General features: G+C 56.2%; 1 protein-coding gene across 5 annotated transcripts in view; it reads right to left on the bottom strand.

Moving 5' to 3' along the window:
* Window positions 1-15,852, bottom strand: part of LOC109884074 (cyclin-dependent kinase-like 5) — a 238,138-nt gene that overhangs the window by 210,782 nt on the left and 11,504 nt on the right. For all 5 annotated transcript variants that reach the window (XR_004209619.1, XM_031822239.1, XM_031822238.1 and 2 more), the window contains exon 3: window positions 6,134-6,168. Coding sequence is in view for 4 of the 5 variants with exons in the window: in XM_031822239.1 (XP_031678099.1) it covers window positions 6,134-6,168 (35 nt within the window). In the remaining variant the exon portion in view is untranslated. The remainder of the gene's footprint in view (window positions 1-6,133; window positions 6,169-15,852) is intronic.

Raw genomic sequence — 15,852 nt, forward strand, 5'->3', positions numbered from 1 at the left:
GTCTACTAACTACTAGCTCATGAAGGGCTACACAGTCTGATCCTGCTGTCTACTAACTACTAGTTCATGTTGGGCTACACAGTCTGACCCTGCTGTCTACTAACTACTAGCTCATGTAGGGCTACACAGTCTGACCCTGCTGTCTACTAACTACTAGCTCATGTAGGGCTACACAGTCTGACCCTGCTGTCTACTAACTACTAGCTCATGTAGGGCTACACAGTCTGACCTTAAAGTCTACTAACTACTAGCTCATGTAGGGCTACACAGTCTGACCCTGCTGTCTACTAACTACTAGCTCATGTAGGGCTACACAGCCTGACCCCGACACTGCTGTCTACTAACTACTAGCTCATGTAGGGCTACACAGTCTGACCCTGCTGTCTACTAACTACTAGTTAATGTAGGGCTACACAGTCTGACCCTGCTGTCTACTAACTACTAGCTCATGTAGGGCTACACAGTCTGACCCTGCTGTCTACTAACTATTAGCTCATGTAGGGCTACACAGTCTGACCCTGCTGTCTACTAACTACTAGCTCATGTAGGGCTACACAGTCTGATCCTGCAGTCTACCAACTACTAGCTCATGTAGGGCTACACAGTCTGACCCTGCTGTCTACAAACTACTAGCTCATGCAGAGCTACACAGTCTGACCCTGCTGTCTACTAACTACTAGCTTATGTAGGGCTACACAGTCTGACCCTGCTGTCTACTAACTACTAGCTCATGTAGGGCTACACAGTCTGCCCCTGCTGTCTACTAACTACTAGCTCATGTAGGGCTACACATTCTGACCTTAATGTCTACTAACTACTAGCTCATGTAGGGCTACACAGTCTGACCCTGCTGTCTACTAACTACTAGCTCATGTAGAGCTACACAGTCTGACCCTGCTGTCTACTAACTACTAGCTCATGTAGGGCTAGACAGTCTGACCCTGCTGCCTACTAACTACTAGCTCATGTTGGGCTACACAGTCTGATCCTGCGGTCTACTAACTACTTGCTCATGTAGGGCTACACAGTCTGACCCCGACCCTGCTGTCTACTAACTACTAGCCCATGTAGGGCTACACAGTCTGATCCTGCTGTCTACTAACTACTAGCTCATGCAGAGCTACACAGTCTGACCCTGCTGTCTACTAACTACTAGCTCATGTAGGGCTACACAGTCTGACCCTGCAGCCTACTAACTACTAGCGCATGTAGGGCTACACAGTCTGACCCTGCTGTCTACTAACTACTAGCTCATGTAGGACTACACAGTCTGACCTTTCTAGGGAGTTTTTCCTAGCCACCGTGCTTCTACACCTGCATTGCTTGCTGTTTGGGGTTTTAGGCTGGGTTTCTGTACAGCACTTTGAGATATCAGCTGATGTACGAAGGGCTATATAAATAAATTTGATTTGATTTGACCCCGATCCTGCTGTCTACTAACTACTAGCTCATGTAGGGCTACACAGTCTGACCCTGCTGTCTACTAACTACTAGCTCATGTAGGGCTACACAGTCTGACCCTGCTGTCTACTAACTACTAGCGCATGTAGGGCAACACAGTCTGACCCTGCTGTCTACTAACTACTAGCTCATGTAGGACTACACAGTCTGACCCCGATCCTGCTGTCTACTAACTACTAGCTCATGTGGGGCTACACAGTCTGACCCTGCTGTCTACTAACTATTAGCTCATGTAGGGCTACACAGTCTGACCCTGCTGTCTACTAACTACTAGCTCATGAAGGGCTACACAGTCTGATCCTGCTGTCTACTAACTACTAGTTCATGTAGAGCTACACAGTCTGACCCTGCTGTCTACTAACTACTAGCTCATGTAGGGCTACACAGTCTGACCCTGCTGTCTACTAACTACTAGATCATGTAGGGATACACAGTCTGACTCTGCTGTCTACTAACTACTAGCTCATGCAGGGCTACACAGTCTGACCCTGCTGTCTACTAACTACTAGCTCATGTAGGGCTACACAATCTGATCCTGCTGTCTACTAATTACTGGTTCACGTAGAGCTACACAGTCTGACCCTGCTGTCTACTAACTACTAGCTCACGTAGGGCTACACAGTCTGACCCTGCTGTCTACTAACTACTAGCTCATGTAGGGCTACACAGTCTGACCCTGCTGTCTACTAACTACTAATTCATGTTGGGCTACACAGTCTGACCCTGCTGTCTACTAACTACTAGCTCATGTAGGGCTACACAGTCTGACCCTGCTGTCTACTAACTACTAGCTCATGTAGGGCTACACAGTCTGACCCCGACCCTGCTGTCTACTAACTACTAGTTCATGTAGGGCTACACAGTCTGACCCTGCTGTCTACTAACTACTAGCTCATGTAGGACTACACAGTCTGACCCTGCTGTCTACTAACTACTAGCTCATGAAGGGCTACACAGTCTGATCCTGCTGTCTACTAACTACTAGTTCATGTAGGGCTACACAGTCTGACCCTGCTGTCTTCTAACTACTAGCTCATGTAGGGCTACACAGTCTGACCCTACTGTCTACTAACTACTAGCTCATGTAGGACTACACAGTCTGACCCCGACCCTGCTGTCTACTAACTACTAGCTCATGTAGGGCTACACAGTCTGACCCTGCTGTCTACTAACTACTAGCTCATGTAGGGCTACACAGTCTGACCCTGCTGTCTACTAACTACTAGCTCATGTAGAGCTACACAGTCTGACCCTGCTGTCTACTAACTACTAGCTCATGTAGGGCTAGACAGTCTGACCCTGCTGCCTACTAACTACTAGCTCATGTTGGGCTACACAGTCTGATCCTGCGGTCTACTAACTACTTGCTCATGTAGGGCTACACAGTCTGACCCCGACCCTGCTGTCTACTAACTACTAGCCCATGTAGGGCTACACAGTCTGATCCTGCTGTCTACTAACTACTAGCTCATGCAGAGCTACACAGTCTGACCCTGCTGTCTACTAACTACTAGCTCATGTAGGGCTACACAGTCTGACCCTGCTGTCTACTAACTACTAGCTCATGTAGGACTACACAGTCTGACCTTTCTAGGGAGTTTTTCCTAGCCACCGTGCTTCTACACCTGCATTGCTTGCTGTTTGGGGTTTTAGGCTGGGTTTCTGTACAGCACTTTGAGATATCAGCTGATGTACGAAGGGCTATATAAATAAATTTGATTTGATTTGACCCCGATCCTGCTGTCTACTAACTACTAGCTCATGTAGGGCTACACAGTCTGACCCTGCTGTCTACTAACTACTAGCTCATGTAGGGCTACACAGTCTGACCCTGCTGTCTACTAACTACTAGTTCATGTTGGGCTACACAGTCTGACCCTGCTGTCTACTAACTACTAGCTCATGTAGGGCTACACAGTCTGACCCTGCTGTCTACTAACTACTAGCTCATGTAGGGCTACACAGTCTGACCCCGACCCTGCTGTCTACTAACTACTAGTTCATGTAGGGCTACACAGTCTGACCCTGCTGTCTACTAACTACTAGCTCATGTAGGACTACACAGTCTGACCCTGCTGTCTACTAACTACTAGCTCATGAAGGGCTACACAGTCTGATCCTGCTGTCTACTAACTACTAGTTCATGTAGGGCTACACAGTCTGACCCTGCTGTCTTCTAACTACTAGCTCATGTAGGGCTACACAGTCTGACCCTACTGTCTACTAACTACTAGCTCATGTAGGACTACACAGTCTGACCCCGACCCTGCTGTCTACTAACTACTAGCTCATGTAGGGCTACACAGTCTGACCCTGCTGTCTACTAACTACTAGCTCATGTAGGGCTACACAGTCTGACCCTGCTGTCTACTAACTACTAGCTCATGTAGAGCTACACAGTCTGACCCTGCTGTCTACTAACTACTAGCTCATGTAGGGCTAGACAGTCTGACCCTGCTGCCTACTAACTACTAGCTCATGTTGGGCTACACAGTCTGATCCTGCGGTCTACTAACTACTTGCTCATGTAGGGCTACACAGTCTGACCCCGACCCTGCTGTCTACTAACTACTAGCCCATGTAGGGCTACACAGTCTGATCCTGCTGTCTACTAACTACTAGCTCATGCAGAGCTACACAGTCTGACCCTGCTGTCTACTAACTACTAGCTCATGTAGGGCTACACAGTCTGACCCTGCTGTCTACTAACTACTAGCTCATGTAGGACTACACAGTCTGACCTTTCTAGGGAGTTTTTCCTAGCCACCGTGCTTCTACACCTGCATTGCTTGCTGTTTGGGGTTTTAGGCTGGGTTTCTGTACAGCACTTTGAGATATCAGCTGATGTACGAAGGGCTATATAAATAAATTTGATTTGATTTGACCCCGATCCTGCTGTCTACTAACTACTAGCTCATGTAGGGCTACACAGTCTGACCCTGCTGTCTACTAACTACTAGCTCATGTAGGGCTACACAGTCTGACCCTGCTGTCTACTAACTACTAGCGCATGTAGGGCAACACAGTCTGACCCTGCTGTCTACTAACTACTAGCTCATGTAGGACTACACAGTCTGACCCTGATCCTGCTGTCTACTAACTACTAGCTCATGTGGGGCTACACAGTCTGACCCTGCTGTCTACTAACTATTAGCTCATGTAGGGCTACACAGTCTGACCCTGCTGTCTACTAACTACTAGCTCATGAAGGGCTACACAGTCTGATCCTGCTGTCTACTAACTACTAGTTCATGTAGAGCTACACAGTCTGACCCTGCTGTCTACTAACTACTAGCTCACGTAGGGCTACAGAGTCTGACCCTGCTGTCTACTAACTACTAGTTCATGTCATGCTACACAGTCTGACCCTGCTGTCTACGAACTACTAGCTCATGTAGGGCTACACAGTCTGACCCTGCTGTCTACTAACTACTAGCTCATGTAGGGCTACACAGTCTGATCCTGCTGTCTACTAACTACTGGTTCATGTAGAGCTACACAGTCTGACCCTGCTGTCTACTAACTACTAGCTCATGTAGGGATACACAGTCTGACTCTGCTGTCTACTAACTACTAGCTCATGCAGGGCTACACAGTCTGATCCTGCTGTCTACCAACTACTAGTTCATGTAGAGCTAGACAGTCTGACCCTGCTGTCTACTAACTACTAGCTCACGTAGGGCTACAGAGTCTGACCCTGCTGTCTACTAACTACTAGTTAATGTAGTGCTACACAGTCTGACCCTGCTGTCTACGAACTACTAGCTCATGTAGGGCTACACAGTCTGACCCTGCTGTCTACTAACTACTAGCTCATGTAGGGATACAGTCTGACTCTGCTGTCTACTAACTACTAGCTCATGCAGGGCTACACAGTCTGACCCTGCTGTCTACTAACTACTAGCTCATGTAGGGCTACACAGTCTGACCCTGCTGTCTACTAACTACTAGTTCATGTTGGGCTACACAGTCTGACCCTGCTGTCTACTAACTACTAGCTCATGTAGGGCTACACAGTCTGACCCTGCTGTCTACTAACTACTAGCTCATGTAGGGCTACACAGTCTGACCCCGACCCTGCTGTCTACTAACTACTAGTTCATGTAGGGCTACACAGTCTGACCCTGCTGTCTACTAACTACTAGCTCATGTAGGACTACACAGTCTGACCCTGCTGTCTACTAACTACTAGCTCATGTAGGGCTACACAGTCTGATCCTGCTGTCTACTAACTACTAGTTCATGTAGGGCTACACAGTCTGACCCTGCTGTCTTCTAACTACTAGCTCATGTAGGGCTACACAGTCTGACCCTACTGTCTACTAACTACTAGCTCATGTAGGACTACACAGTCTGACCCCGACCCTGCTGTCTACTAACTACTAGCTCATGTAGGGCTACACAGTCTGACCCTGCTGTCTACTAAGTACTAGCTCATGTAGGGCTACACAGTCTGACCCTGCGGTCTACTAACTACTAGCTCATGTAGGGCTGCACAGTCTGAACCCGACCCTGCTGTTCCTATACAATACCATCTTGCCTAAAACAATCAAACATCCTGTATTTTGGTATATTCTGTTTGGTTCAGGTTAATTACCTACATCAGTGTTTAGAAGTGGTAATGATGGGTCTCAGAAAAGGATAGTTGATGTGATTATATGAAAGATCTTACCTTGTGTCTGCACTTCAGGACCACTCCATAGGCACCTGGTGGAGAGAGCAGTACTTTAAGATATCATCAGGCACTCCATTTTAACTTACACAGCAACACTGTAGACCTCCTGACCTAAAGCTTCCCTGTTTGTTGTTAACAACATGACCTTCAGCAGCTAGTTTATTCAGATAAACAGAGAGTATCAACCAACAGCCTGGTCACATGAAACGCTGACAGGATGAATGTAGAACATGATGGGACGTCTGCCCGTATCGGATCACAGGTACTGTTCAATGGTTTAGATGTAGTGGTAATGGTTTGACCCAGAAGACATGGTTCCGACGAGAGCCTAGAACTGCTTATTAGGTTGACCATGCAAAGTGGTCAGACTGTCACAGTACATTGGACCGGTTCTAATAGCTCAGTGTTGAGGTGCTTACAGTACACAGATGAATGAAGCCTGAGCTTCAAGTTTTCAGATGAATCCATAAATATGAGCCCAGTGATTCCTAACTGCCTACTGGCCCCTTTCAGAAGAGAGAGCTCATTCTGTGTCTGGCTCCTCTATAATGGAGAAGGAAGTCCCTCACTGTGGCTAACTGCAGCCAATTTACACCGGTAGAAATGGAATGCACCAGAGAGACAGGCACAGGGACAACCTGAACAAGAGAATATTTGCTCGCCCTCTGTTTGATAAAGAGAGAGAATGATGCAAAGCCAGCCTCGCACCATGTGGTGCTGCTGTCCAATCAGCCCTGATTAATCAACATGAACGCAGCTGTAACCAGCTGTAACCTATCTGAAATGGACCATTTATTTAGTTCTGTCAAGAGAGCGAGAGAGAGCAGCTAGGTCACAACACTCAACCTCTCGCTTGTGAAATAAAGCACGAAAATTATTTGTGCTTTATTATTGTTAAATTGTTTAGGGGCTGGGGATGGGACTGGGTAGAGGGGATGGGGCTGAGGAAGGGACTGGGTAGAGGGGATGGGGCTGGGGAAGGGACTGGGTAGAGGGGATGGGGCTGGGGAAGGGACTGGGTAGAGGGGATGGGGCTGGGGAAGGGACTGGGTAGAGGGGATGGGGCTGGGGAAGGGACTGGGTAGAGGGGATGGGGCTGAGGAAGGGACTGGGGTAGAGGGGATGGGGCTGGGGAAGGGACTGGGTAGAGGGGATGGGGCTGGGGAAGGGACTGGGTAGAGGGGATGGGGCTGGGGAAGGGACTGGGTAGAGGGGAAGGGGCTGGGGAAGGGACTGGGTAGAGGGGAAGGGGCTGGGGAAGGGACTGGGTAGAGGGGATGGGGCTTGGGAAGGGACTGGGTAGAGGGGATGGGGCTTGGGAAGGGACTGGGTAGAGGGGATGGGGCTGGGGAAGGGACTGGGTAGAGGGGATGGGGCTGGGGAAGGGACTGGGTAGAGGGGAAGGGGCTGGGGAAGGGACTGGGTAGAGGGGAAGGGGCTGGGGAAGGGACTGGGTAGAGGGGATGGGGCTGGGGAAGGGACTGGGTAGAGGGGAAGGGGCTGGGGAAGGGACTGGGTAGAGGGGATGGGGCTTGGGAAGGGACTGGGTAGAGGGGATGGGGCTGGGGAAGGGACTGGGTAGAGGGGAAGGGGCTGGGGAAGGGACTGGGTAGAGGGGAAGGGGCTGGGAAGGGACTGGGTAGAGGGGATGGGGCTGGGGAAGGTACTGGGTAGAGGGGAAGGGGCTGGGGAAGGGACTGGGTAGAGGGGATGGGACTGGGGAAGGGACTGGGTAGAGGGATGGGGCTGAGGAAGGGACTGGGTAGAGGGGATGGGGCTGGGGAAGGGACTGGGTAGAGGGGATGGGGCTGGGGAAGGGACTGGGTAGAGGGGATGGGACTGGGGAAGGGACTGGGTAGAGGGGATGGGACTGGGGAAGGGACTGGGTAGAGGGGATGGGGCTGGGGAAGGGACTGGGTAGAGGGGATGGGGCTGAGGATGGGACTGGGTAGAGGGGATGGGGCTGGGGAAGGGACTGGGTAGAGGGGATGGGGCTGGGGAAGGGACTGGGTAGAGGGGATGGGGCTGGGGAAGGGACTGGGTAGAGGGGATGGGGCTGGGGAAGGGACTGGGTAGAGGGGATGGGGCGGGGGGAAGGGACTGGGTAGAGGGGATGGGGCTGAGGAAGGGACTGGGTAGAGGGGATGGGGCTGGGGAAGGGACTGGGTAGAGGGGATGGGGCTGGGGAAGGGACTGGGTAGAGGGGATGGGGCTGGGGAAGGGACTGGGTAGAGGCGATGGGGCTGGGTAAGGGGATGGGGCTGGGGAAGGGACTGGGTAGAGGGGATGGGGCTGAGGAAGGGACTGGGTAGAGGGGATGGGGCTGGGGGAAGGGACTGGGTAGAGGGGATGGGGCTGGGGAAGGGACTGGGTAGAGGGGACGGGGCTGGGACTGGGTAGAGGGGACGGGGCTGGGGAAGGGACTGGGTAGAGGGGACGGGGCTGGGGAAGGGACTGGGTAGAGGGGACGGGGCTGGGGAAGGGACTGGGTAGAGGGGACGGGGCTGGGGAAGGGACTGGGTAGAGGGGACGGGGCTGGGGAAGGGACTGGGTAGAGGAGATGGGGCTGGGGAAGGGACTGGGTAGAGGAGATGGGGCTGGGGAAGGGACTGGGTAGAGGAGATGGGGCTGGGGAAGGGACTGGGTAGAGGGGATGGGGCTGGGGAAGGGACTGGGTAGAGGGGATGGGGCTGGGGAAGGGACTGGGTAGAGGGGATGGGGCTGGGGAAGGGACTGGGTAGAGGGGATGGGGCTGGGGAAGGGACTGGGTAGAGGGGATGGGGCTGAGGAAGGGACTGGGTAGAGGGGATGGGGCTGGGGAAGGGACTGGGTAGAGGAGATGGGGCTGGGGAAGGGACTGTGTAGAGGGGATGGGGCTGGGGAAGGGACTGGGTAGAGGGGATGGGGCTGGGGAAGGGACTGGGTAGAGGGGATGGGGCTGGGGAAGGGACTGGGTAGAGGGGATGGGGCTGAGGAAGGGACTGGGTAGAGGGGATGGGGCTGAGGAAGGGACTGGGTAGAGGGGATGGGGCTGGGGAAGGGACTGGGTAGAGGGGATGGGGCTGGGGAAGGGACTGGGTAGAGGGGATGGGACTGGGTAGAGGGGATGGGGCTGGGGAAGGGACTGGGTAGAGGGGATGGGGCTGAGGAAGGGACTGGGTAGAGGGGATGGGGCTGGGGAAGGGACTGGGTAGAGGGGATGGGGCTGAGGAAGGGACTGGGTAGAGGGGATGGGGCTGAGGAAGGGACTGGGTAGAAAGGATGAGGCTGAGGAAGGGACTGGGTAGAGGGGATGGGCTGAGGAAGGGACTGGGTAGAGGGGATGGGGCTGGGGAAGGGACTGGGTAGAGGGGAAGGGGCTGGGGTAGGGACTGGGTAGAGGAGATGGGGCTGGGGAAGGGACTGGGTAAGGGGGTGGGACTGGGTAGAGGGGATGGGCCTGGGGAAGGGACTGGGTAGAGGGGATGGGGCTGGGGAAGGGACTGGGTAGAGGAGATGGGGCTGGGGAAGGGACTGGGTAAGGGGGTGGGACTGGGTAGAGGGGATGGGGCTGGGGAAGGGACTGGGTAGAGGCGATGGGGCTGGGTAAGGGGATGGGGCTGGGGAGGGACTGGGTAGAGGAGATGGGGCTAGGGAAGGGACTGGGTAGAGGAGATGGGGCTAGGGAAGGGACTGGGTAGAGGGGATGGGGCTAGGAAAGGGACTGGGTAGTGGGGATGGGGCTGGGTCAGGAGATGGGGAAGGGACTGGGTAAGGGGGTGGGACTGGGGTAGAGGGATGGGGCTGGGGAAGGGACTGGGTAGAGGGGATGGGGCTGAGGAAGGGACTGGGTAGAGGGGATGGGGCTGAGGAAGGGACTGGGTAGAGGGGATGGGGCTGAGGAAGGGACTGGGTAGAGGGGATGGGGCTGGGGGAAGGGACTGGGTAGAGGGGAAGGGGCTGGGGAAGGGACTGGGTAGAGGGGATGGGGCTGGGGTAGGGACTGGGTAGAGGAGATGGGGCTGGGGAAGGGACTGGGTAAGGGGGTGGGACTGGGTAGAGGGGATGGGGCTGGGGAAGGGACTGGGTAGAGGAGATGGGGCTGGGGAAGGGACTGGGTAAGGGGGTGGGACTGGGTAGAGGGGATGGGGCTGGGGAAGGGACTGGGTAGAGGCGATGGGGCTGGGTAAGGGGATGGGGCTGGGGAGGGACTGGGTAGAGGAGATGGGGCTAGGGAAGGGACTGGGTAGAGGAGATGGGGCTAGGGAAGGGACTGGGTAGAGGGGATGGGGCTAGGAAAGGGACTGGGTAGTGGGGATGGGGCTGGGTCAGGAGATGGGGAAGGGACTGGGTAAGGGGGTGGGACTGGGTAGAGGGGATGGGGCTGGGGAAGGGACTGGGTAGAGGGGATGGGGCTGGGGAAGGGACTGGGTAGAGGGGATGGGGCTGAGGAAGGGACTGGGTAGAGGGGATGGGGCTGAGGAAGGGACTGGGTAGAGGGGATGGGGCTGAGGAAGGGACTGGGTAGAGGGATGGGGCTGGGGAAGGGACTGGGTAGAGGGGAAGGGGCTGGGGAAGGGACTGGGTAGAGGGGATGGGGCTGGGGTAGGGACTGGGTAGAGGAGATGGGGCTGGGGAAGGGACTGGGTAAGGGGGTGGGACTGGGTAGAGGGGATGGGGCTGGGGAAGGGACTGGGTAGAGGGGATGGGGCTGGGGAAGGGACTGGGTAGAGGAGATGGGGCTGGGGAAGGGACTGGGTAAGGGGGTGGGACTGGGTAGAGGGGATGGGGCTGGGGAAGGGACTGGGTAGAGGCGATGGGGCTGGGTAAGGGGATGGGGCTAGGGAAGGGACTGGGTAGAGGAGATGGGGCTAGGGAAGGGACTGGGTAGAGGGGATGGGGCTAGGAAAGGGACTGGGTAGTGGGGATGGGGCTGGGTCAGGAGATGGGGGAAGGGACTGGGTAAGGGGGTGGGACTGGGTAGAGGGGATGGGGCTGGGGAAGGGACTGGGTAAGAGGGGATGGGGCTGGGGAAGGGACTGGGTAGAGGGGAAGGGGCTGAGGAAGGGACTGGGTAGAGGAGATGGGGTTGGGGAAGGGACTGGGTAAGGGGGTGGGACGGGGTTAGAGGGGATGGGCTGGGGGAGGGATAGAGGGGATGGGGCTGGGGAAGGGACTGGGTAGAGGGGAAGGGGCTGAGGAAGGGACTGGGTAGAGGAGATGGGGCTGGGGAAGGGACTGGGTAAGGGGGTGGGACTGGGTAGAGGGGATGGGGCTGGGGAAGGGACTGGGTAGAGGGGATGGGGCTAGGGAAGGGACTGGGTAGAGGGATGGGGCTAGGGAAGGGACTGGGTAGAGGGGATGGGGCTAGGAAAGGGACTGGGTAGAGGGGATGGGGCTAGGAAAGGGACTGGGTAGAGGGGATGGGGCTAGGAGAGGGACTGGGTAGAGGGGATGGGGCTAGGGAAGGGACTGGGTAGAGGGGATGGGGCTAGGGAAGGGACTGGGTAGGGGGGATGGGGCTGGGTCAGGAGATGGGGAAGGGACTGGGTAAGGGGGTGGGACTGGGTAGAGGGGATGGGGCTGGGGAAGGGACTGGGTAGAGGGGATGGGGCTGGGGAAGGGACTGTTAGAGGGGATGGGGCTGGGTAAGGGGATGGGGCTGGGACTGGGTAGAGGGGATGGGGCAGGGACTGGTTGAGGGACTGGGTAGAGGGGATGGGGCTGGGTAAGGGATTGGTAGAGGGGAAGGGGCTGGGTAAGGGACTGGGTAGAGGGGATGGGACTGGGTAGAGGAGATGTGGCTGGGGAAGGGACTGGGTAGAGGAGATGGGGCTGGCGAAGGGACTGGGTAGAGGGGATGGGCTGGCGAAGGGACTGGGTAGAGGCGATGGGGCTGGGTAAGGGGATGGGGCTGGGAGAGGGGCTGGGTAAGGGGATGGGGCTGGGAGAGGGGCTGGGTAGAGGGGATGGGGGTGGGAGAGGGGCTGGGTAGAGGGGATGGGGCTGGGGAAGGGACTGGGTAGAGGGGAAGGGACTGGGTAGAGGGGATGGGGCTGGGTAAGGGACTGGGTAGCGGGGATGGGGAGGGACTGGGTAGAGGAGATGGGGCTGGGGAAGGGACTGGGTAGAGGGGAAGGGACTGGGTGAGGGACTAAGCACTAAACTTCAGTTAGTGCTAAATACGGCTGCTAGAATCCTGACTAGAACCAAAAAATTTGATCATATTACTCCAGTGCTAGCCTCTCTACACTGGCTTCCTGTCAAAGCAAGGGCTGATTTCAAGGTTTTACTGCTAACCTACAAAGCATTACATGGGCTTGCTCCTACCTATCTCTCTGATTTGGTCCTGCCGTACATACCTATACGTACGCTACGGTCACAAGACGCAGGCCTCCTAATTGTCCCTAGAATTTCTAAGCAAACAGCTGGAGGCAGGGCTTTCTCCTATAGAGCTCCATTTTTATGGAACGGTCTGCCTACCCATGTCAGAGACGCAAACTCGGTCTCAACCTTTAAGTCTTTACTGAAGACTCATCTCTTCAGTGGGTCATATGATTGAGTGTAGTCTGGCCCAGGAGTGGGAAGGTGAACGGAAAGGTTCTGGAGCAACGAACCGCCCTTGCTGTCTCTGCCTGGCCGGTTCCCCTCTTTCCACTGGGATTCTCTGCCTCTAACCCTATTACAGGGGCTGAGTCACTGGCTTGCTGGGGCTCTCTCATGCCGTCCCTGGAGGGGGTGCGTCACCTGAGTGGGTTGATTCACTGTTGTGGTCATCCTGTCTGGGTTGGCTCCCCCCCCCCCCCCTTGGGTTGTGCCGTGGCGGAGATCTTTGTGGGCTATACTCAGCCTTGTCTCAGGATGGTAAGTTGGTGGTTGAAGATATCCCTCTAGTGGTGTGGGGGCTGTGCTTTGGCAAAGTGGGTGGGGTTATATCCTTCCTGTTTGGCCCTGTCCGGGGGTGTCCTCGGATGGGGCCACAGTGTCTCCTGACCCCTCCTGTCTCAGCCTCCAGTATTTATGCTGCAGTAGTTTATGTGTCGGGGGGCTGGGGTCAGTTTGTTATATCTGGAGTACTTCTCCTGTCCTATTCGGTGTCCTGTGTGAATCTAAGTGTGCGTTCTCTAATTCTCTCCTTCTCTCTTTCTTTCTCTCTCTCGGAGGACCTGAGCCCTAGGACCATGCCCCAGGACTACCTGACATGATGACTCCTTGCTGTCCCCAGTCCACCTGGCCATGCTGCTGTTCCAGTTTCAACTGACCTGAGCCCTAGGACCATGCCCCAGGACTACCTGACATGATGACTCCTTGCTGTCCCCAGTCTACCTGGCCATGCTGCTGCTCCAGTTTCAACTTCCACCTGACTGTGCTGCTGCTCTAGTTTCAACTGTTCTGCCTTATTATTATTCGACCATGCTGGTCATTTATGAACATTGAACATCTTGACCATGTTCTGTTATAATCTCCACCCGGCACAGCCAGAAGAGGACTGGCCACCCCACATAGCCTGGTTCCTCTCTAGGTTTCTTCCTAGGTATTGGCCTTTCTAGGGAGTTTTTCCTAGCCACCGTGCTTCTCCACCTGCATTGCTTGCTGTTTGGGTTTTAGGCTGGGTTTCTGTACAGCACTTTGAGATATCAGCTGATGTACGAAGGGCTATATAAATACATTTGATTTGATTTGATTTGATGGGGGCTGGGTAAGGGACTGGGTAGAGGGGAAGGGGCTGGGTAAGGGACTGGGTAGAGGGGATGGGGAGGGACTGGGTAGAGGGGAAGGGGCTGGGTAGAGGAGATGGGGCTGGGGCTGGGGAAGGGACTGGGTAGAGGTGATGTGGCTGGCGAAGGGACTGGGTAGAGGAGATGGGGCTGGGTAGAGGGGATGGGGCTGGGACGGGTAGAGGGGATGGGGCTGGGTAGAGGGGATGGGGTTGGGGAAGGGACTGGGTAGAGGGGAAGGGACTGGGTAAGGGGATGGTTTAGAGGGGATGGGGCAGGGGAAGGGACTGGGTAGAGGGGATGGGGCAGGGGAAGGGGAAGGGACTGGGTAGTGGGGATGGGGCTGGGTAAGGAGATGGGGAGGGACTGGGTAAGGGGGTGGGACTGGGTAGAGGGGATGTGGCTGGGGAGGGGGACTGGGTAGTGGGGATGGGGCTGGGTAAGGAGATGGGGAAGGGACTGGTAGAGGGGATGGGGCTGGGACTGGGTGAGGGACTGGGTAGAGGGGATGGGGCAGGGACTGGGTGAGGGACTGGGTAGAGGGGATGGGCTGGGTGAGGGACTGGTAGAGGGGAAGGGGCTGGGTAAGGACTGGGTAGAGTGGATGGGACTGGGTAGAGGAGATGGGGCTGGGGAAGGGACTGGGTAGAGGGGATGGGGCTGGCGAAGGGACTGGGTAAGGGGATGGGGCTGGGTAAGGGATGGGGCTGGGTAAGGGGATGGGGCTGGTCAGGGGATGGGGCTGGGTAAGGGACTGGGTAGAGGGGATGGGTAGAGGAGATGGGGCTGGGGAAGGGACTGGGTAGAGGGGATGGGGCTGGGTAGAGGGGAAGGGGAGGGACTGGGTAGAGGAGATGGGGCTGGGTAGAGGGGATGGGCTGGGTAGAGGGGATGGGGCTGGGTAGAGGGGAAGGGACTGGGTAGAGGGGAAGGGACTTGGGTGAGGGACTGGGTAGAGGGGATGGGGAGGGACTGGGTAGAGGAGATGGGGCTGGGGAAGGGACTGGGTGAGGGACTGGGTAGAGGGGAGGGGTAGAGGAGATGGGGCTGGGGAAGGGACTGGTAGAGGGGGATGGGGCTGGGTGAGGGACTGGTAGAGGGGAAGGGGCTGGGTAAGGGACTGGTAGAGGGGATGAGACTGGGTAGAGGAGATGGGGCTTGGGGAAGGGAGTGGGTAGAGGAGATGGGGCTGGGTAGAGGGGATGGGGCTGGGTAGAGGGGAAGGGACTGGGTGAGGGACTGGGTAGAGGGGATGGGGAGGGACTGGGTAGAGGAGATGGGGCTGGGTAGAGGGGATGGGGCTGGGTAGAGGGGATGGGGCTGGGTCGAGGGGATGGGGCTGGGTAGAGGGGATGGGGCTGGGTCGAGGGGAAGGGACTGGGTGAGGGACTGGGTAGAGGGGATGGGGAGGGACTGGGTAGAGGAGATGGGGCTGGGGAAGGGACTGGGTAGAGGGGGATGGGGCTGGGTAAGGGGATGGGGCTGGGTAGAGGAGATGGGGCTGGGAGAGGGGCTGAGTAAGGGGATGGGGCAGGGACTGGGTGAGGGACTGGGTAGAGGGGATGGGCTGGGTGAGGGACTGGTAGAGGGGAAGGGGCTGGGTAAGGGACTGGGTAGAGGCGATGGGGCTGGGTAAGGGGATGGGGCTGGGAGAGGGGCTGGGTAAGGGGATGGGGCTGGGAGAGGGGCTGGGGTAGAGGGGATGGGGCTGGGAGAGGGGCTGGGTAGAGGGGATGGGGCTGGGGAAGGGACTGGGTAGAGGGGAAGGGACTGGGTAGAGGGGGATGGGGCTGGGTAAGGGACTGGGTAGCGGGGATGGGGGAGGGAACCTGGGTAGAGGAGATGGGGCTGGAAGGGACTGGGTAGAGGGGAAGGACTGGGTGAGGGACTGGTAGAGGGGATGGGGCTGGGTAGGGAACTGGGTAGAGGGAAGGGGCTGGGTAAGGGACTGGGTAGAGGGGATGGGTAGGGACTGGGTAGAGGAAGGGGCTGGGTAGAGGAGATGGGGCTGGGGCTGGG

Source organism: Oncorhynchus kisutch, linkage group LG4 (assembly GCF_002021735.2).
Source record: "Oncorhynchus kisutch isolate 150728-3 linkage group LG4, Okis_V2, whole genome shotgun sequence".
Classification (NCBI taxonomy): Eukaryota; Metazoa; Chordata; class Actinopteri; order Salmoniformes; family Salmonidae; genus Oncorhynchus; species Oncorhynchus kisutch.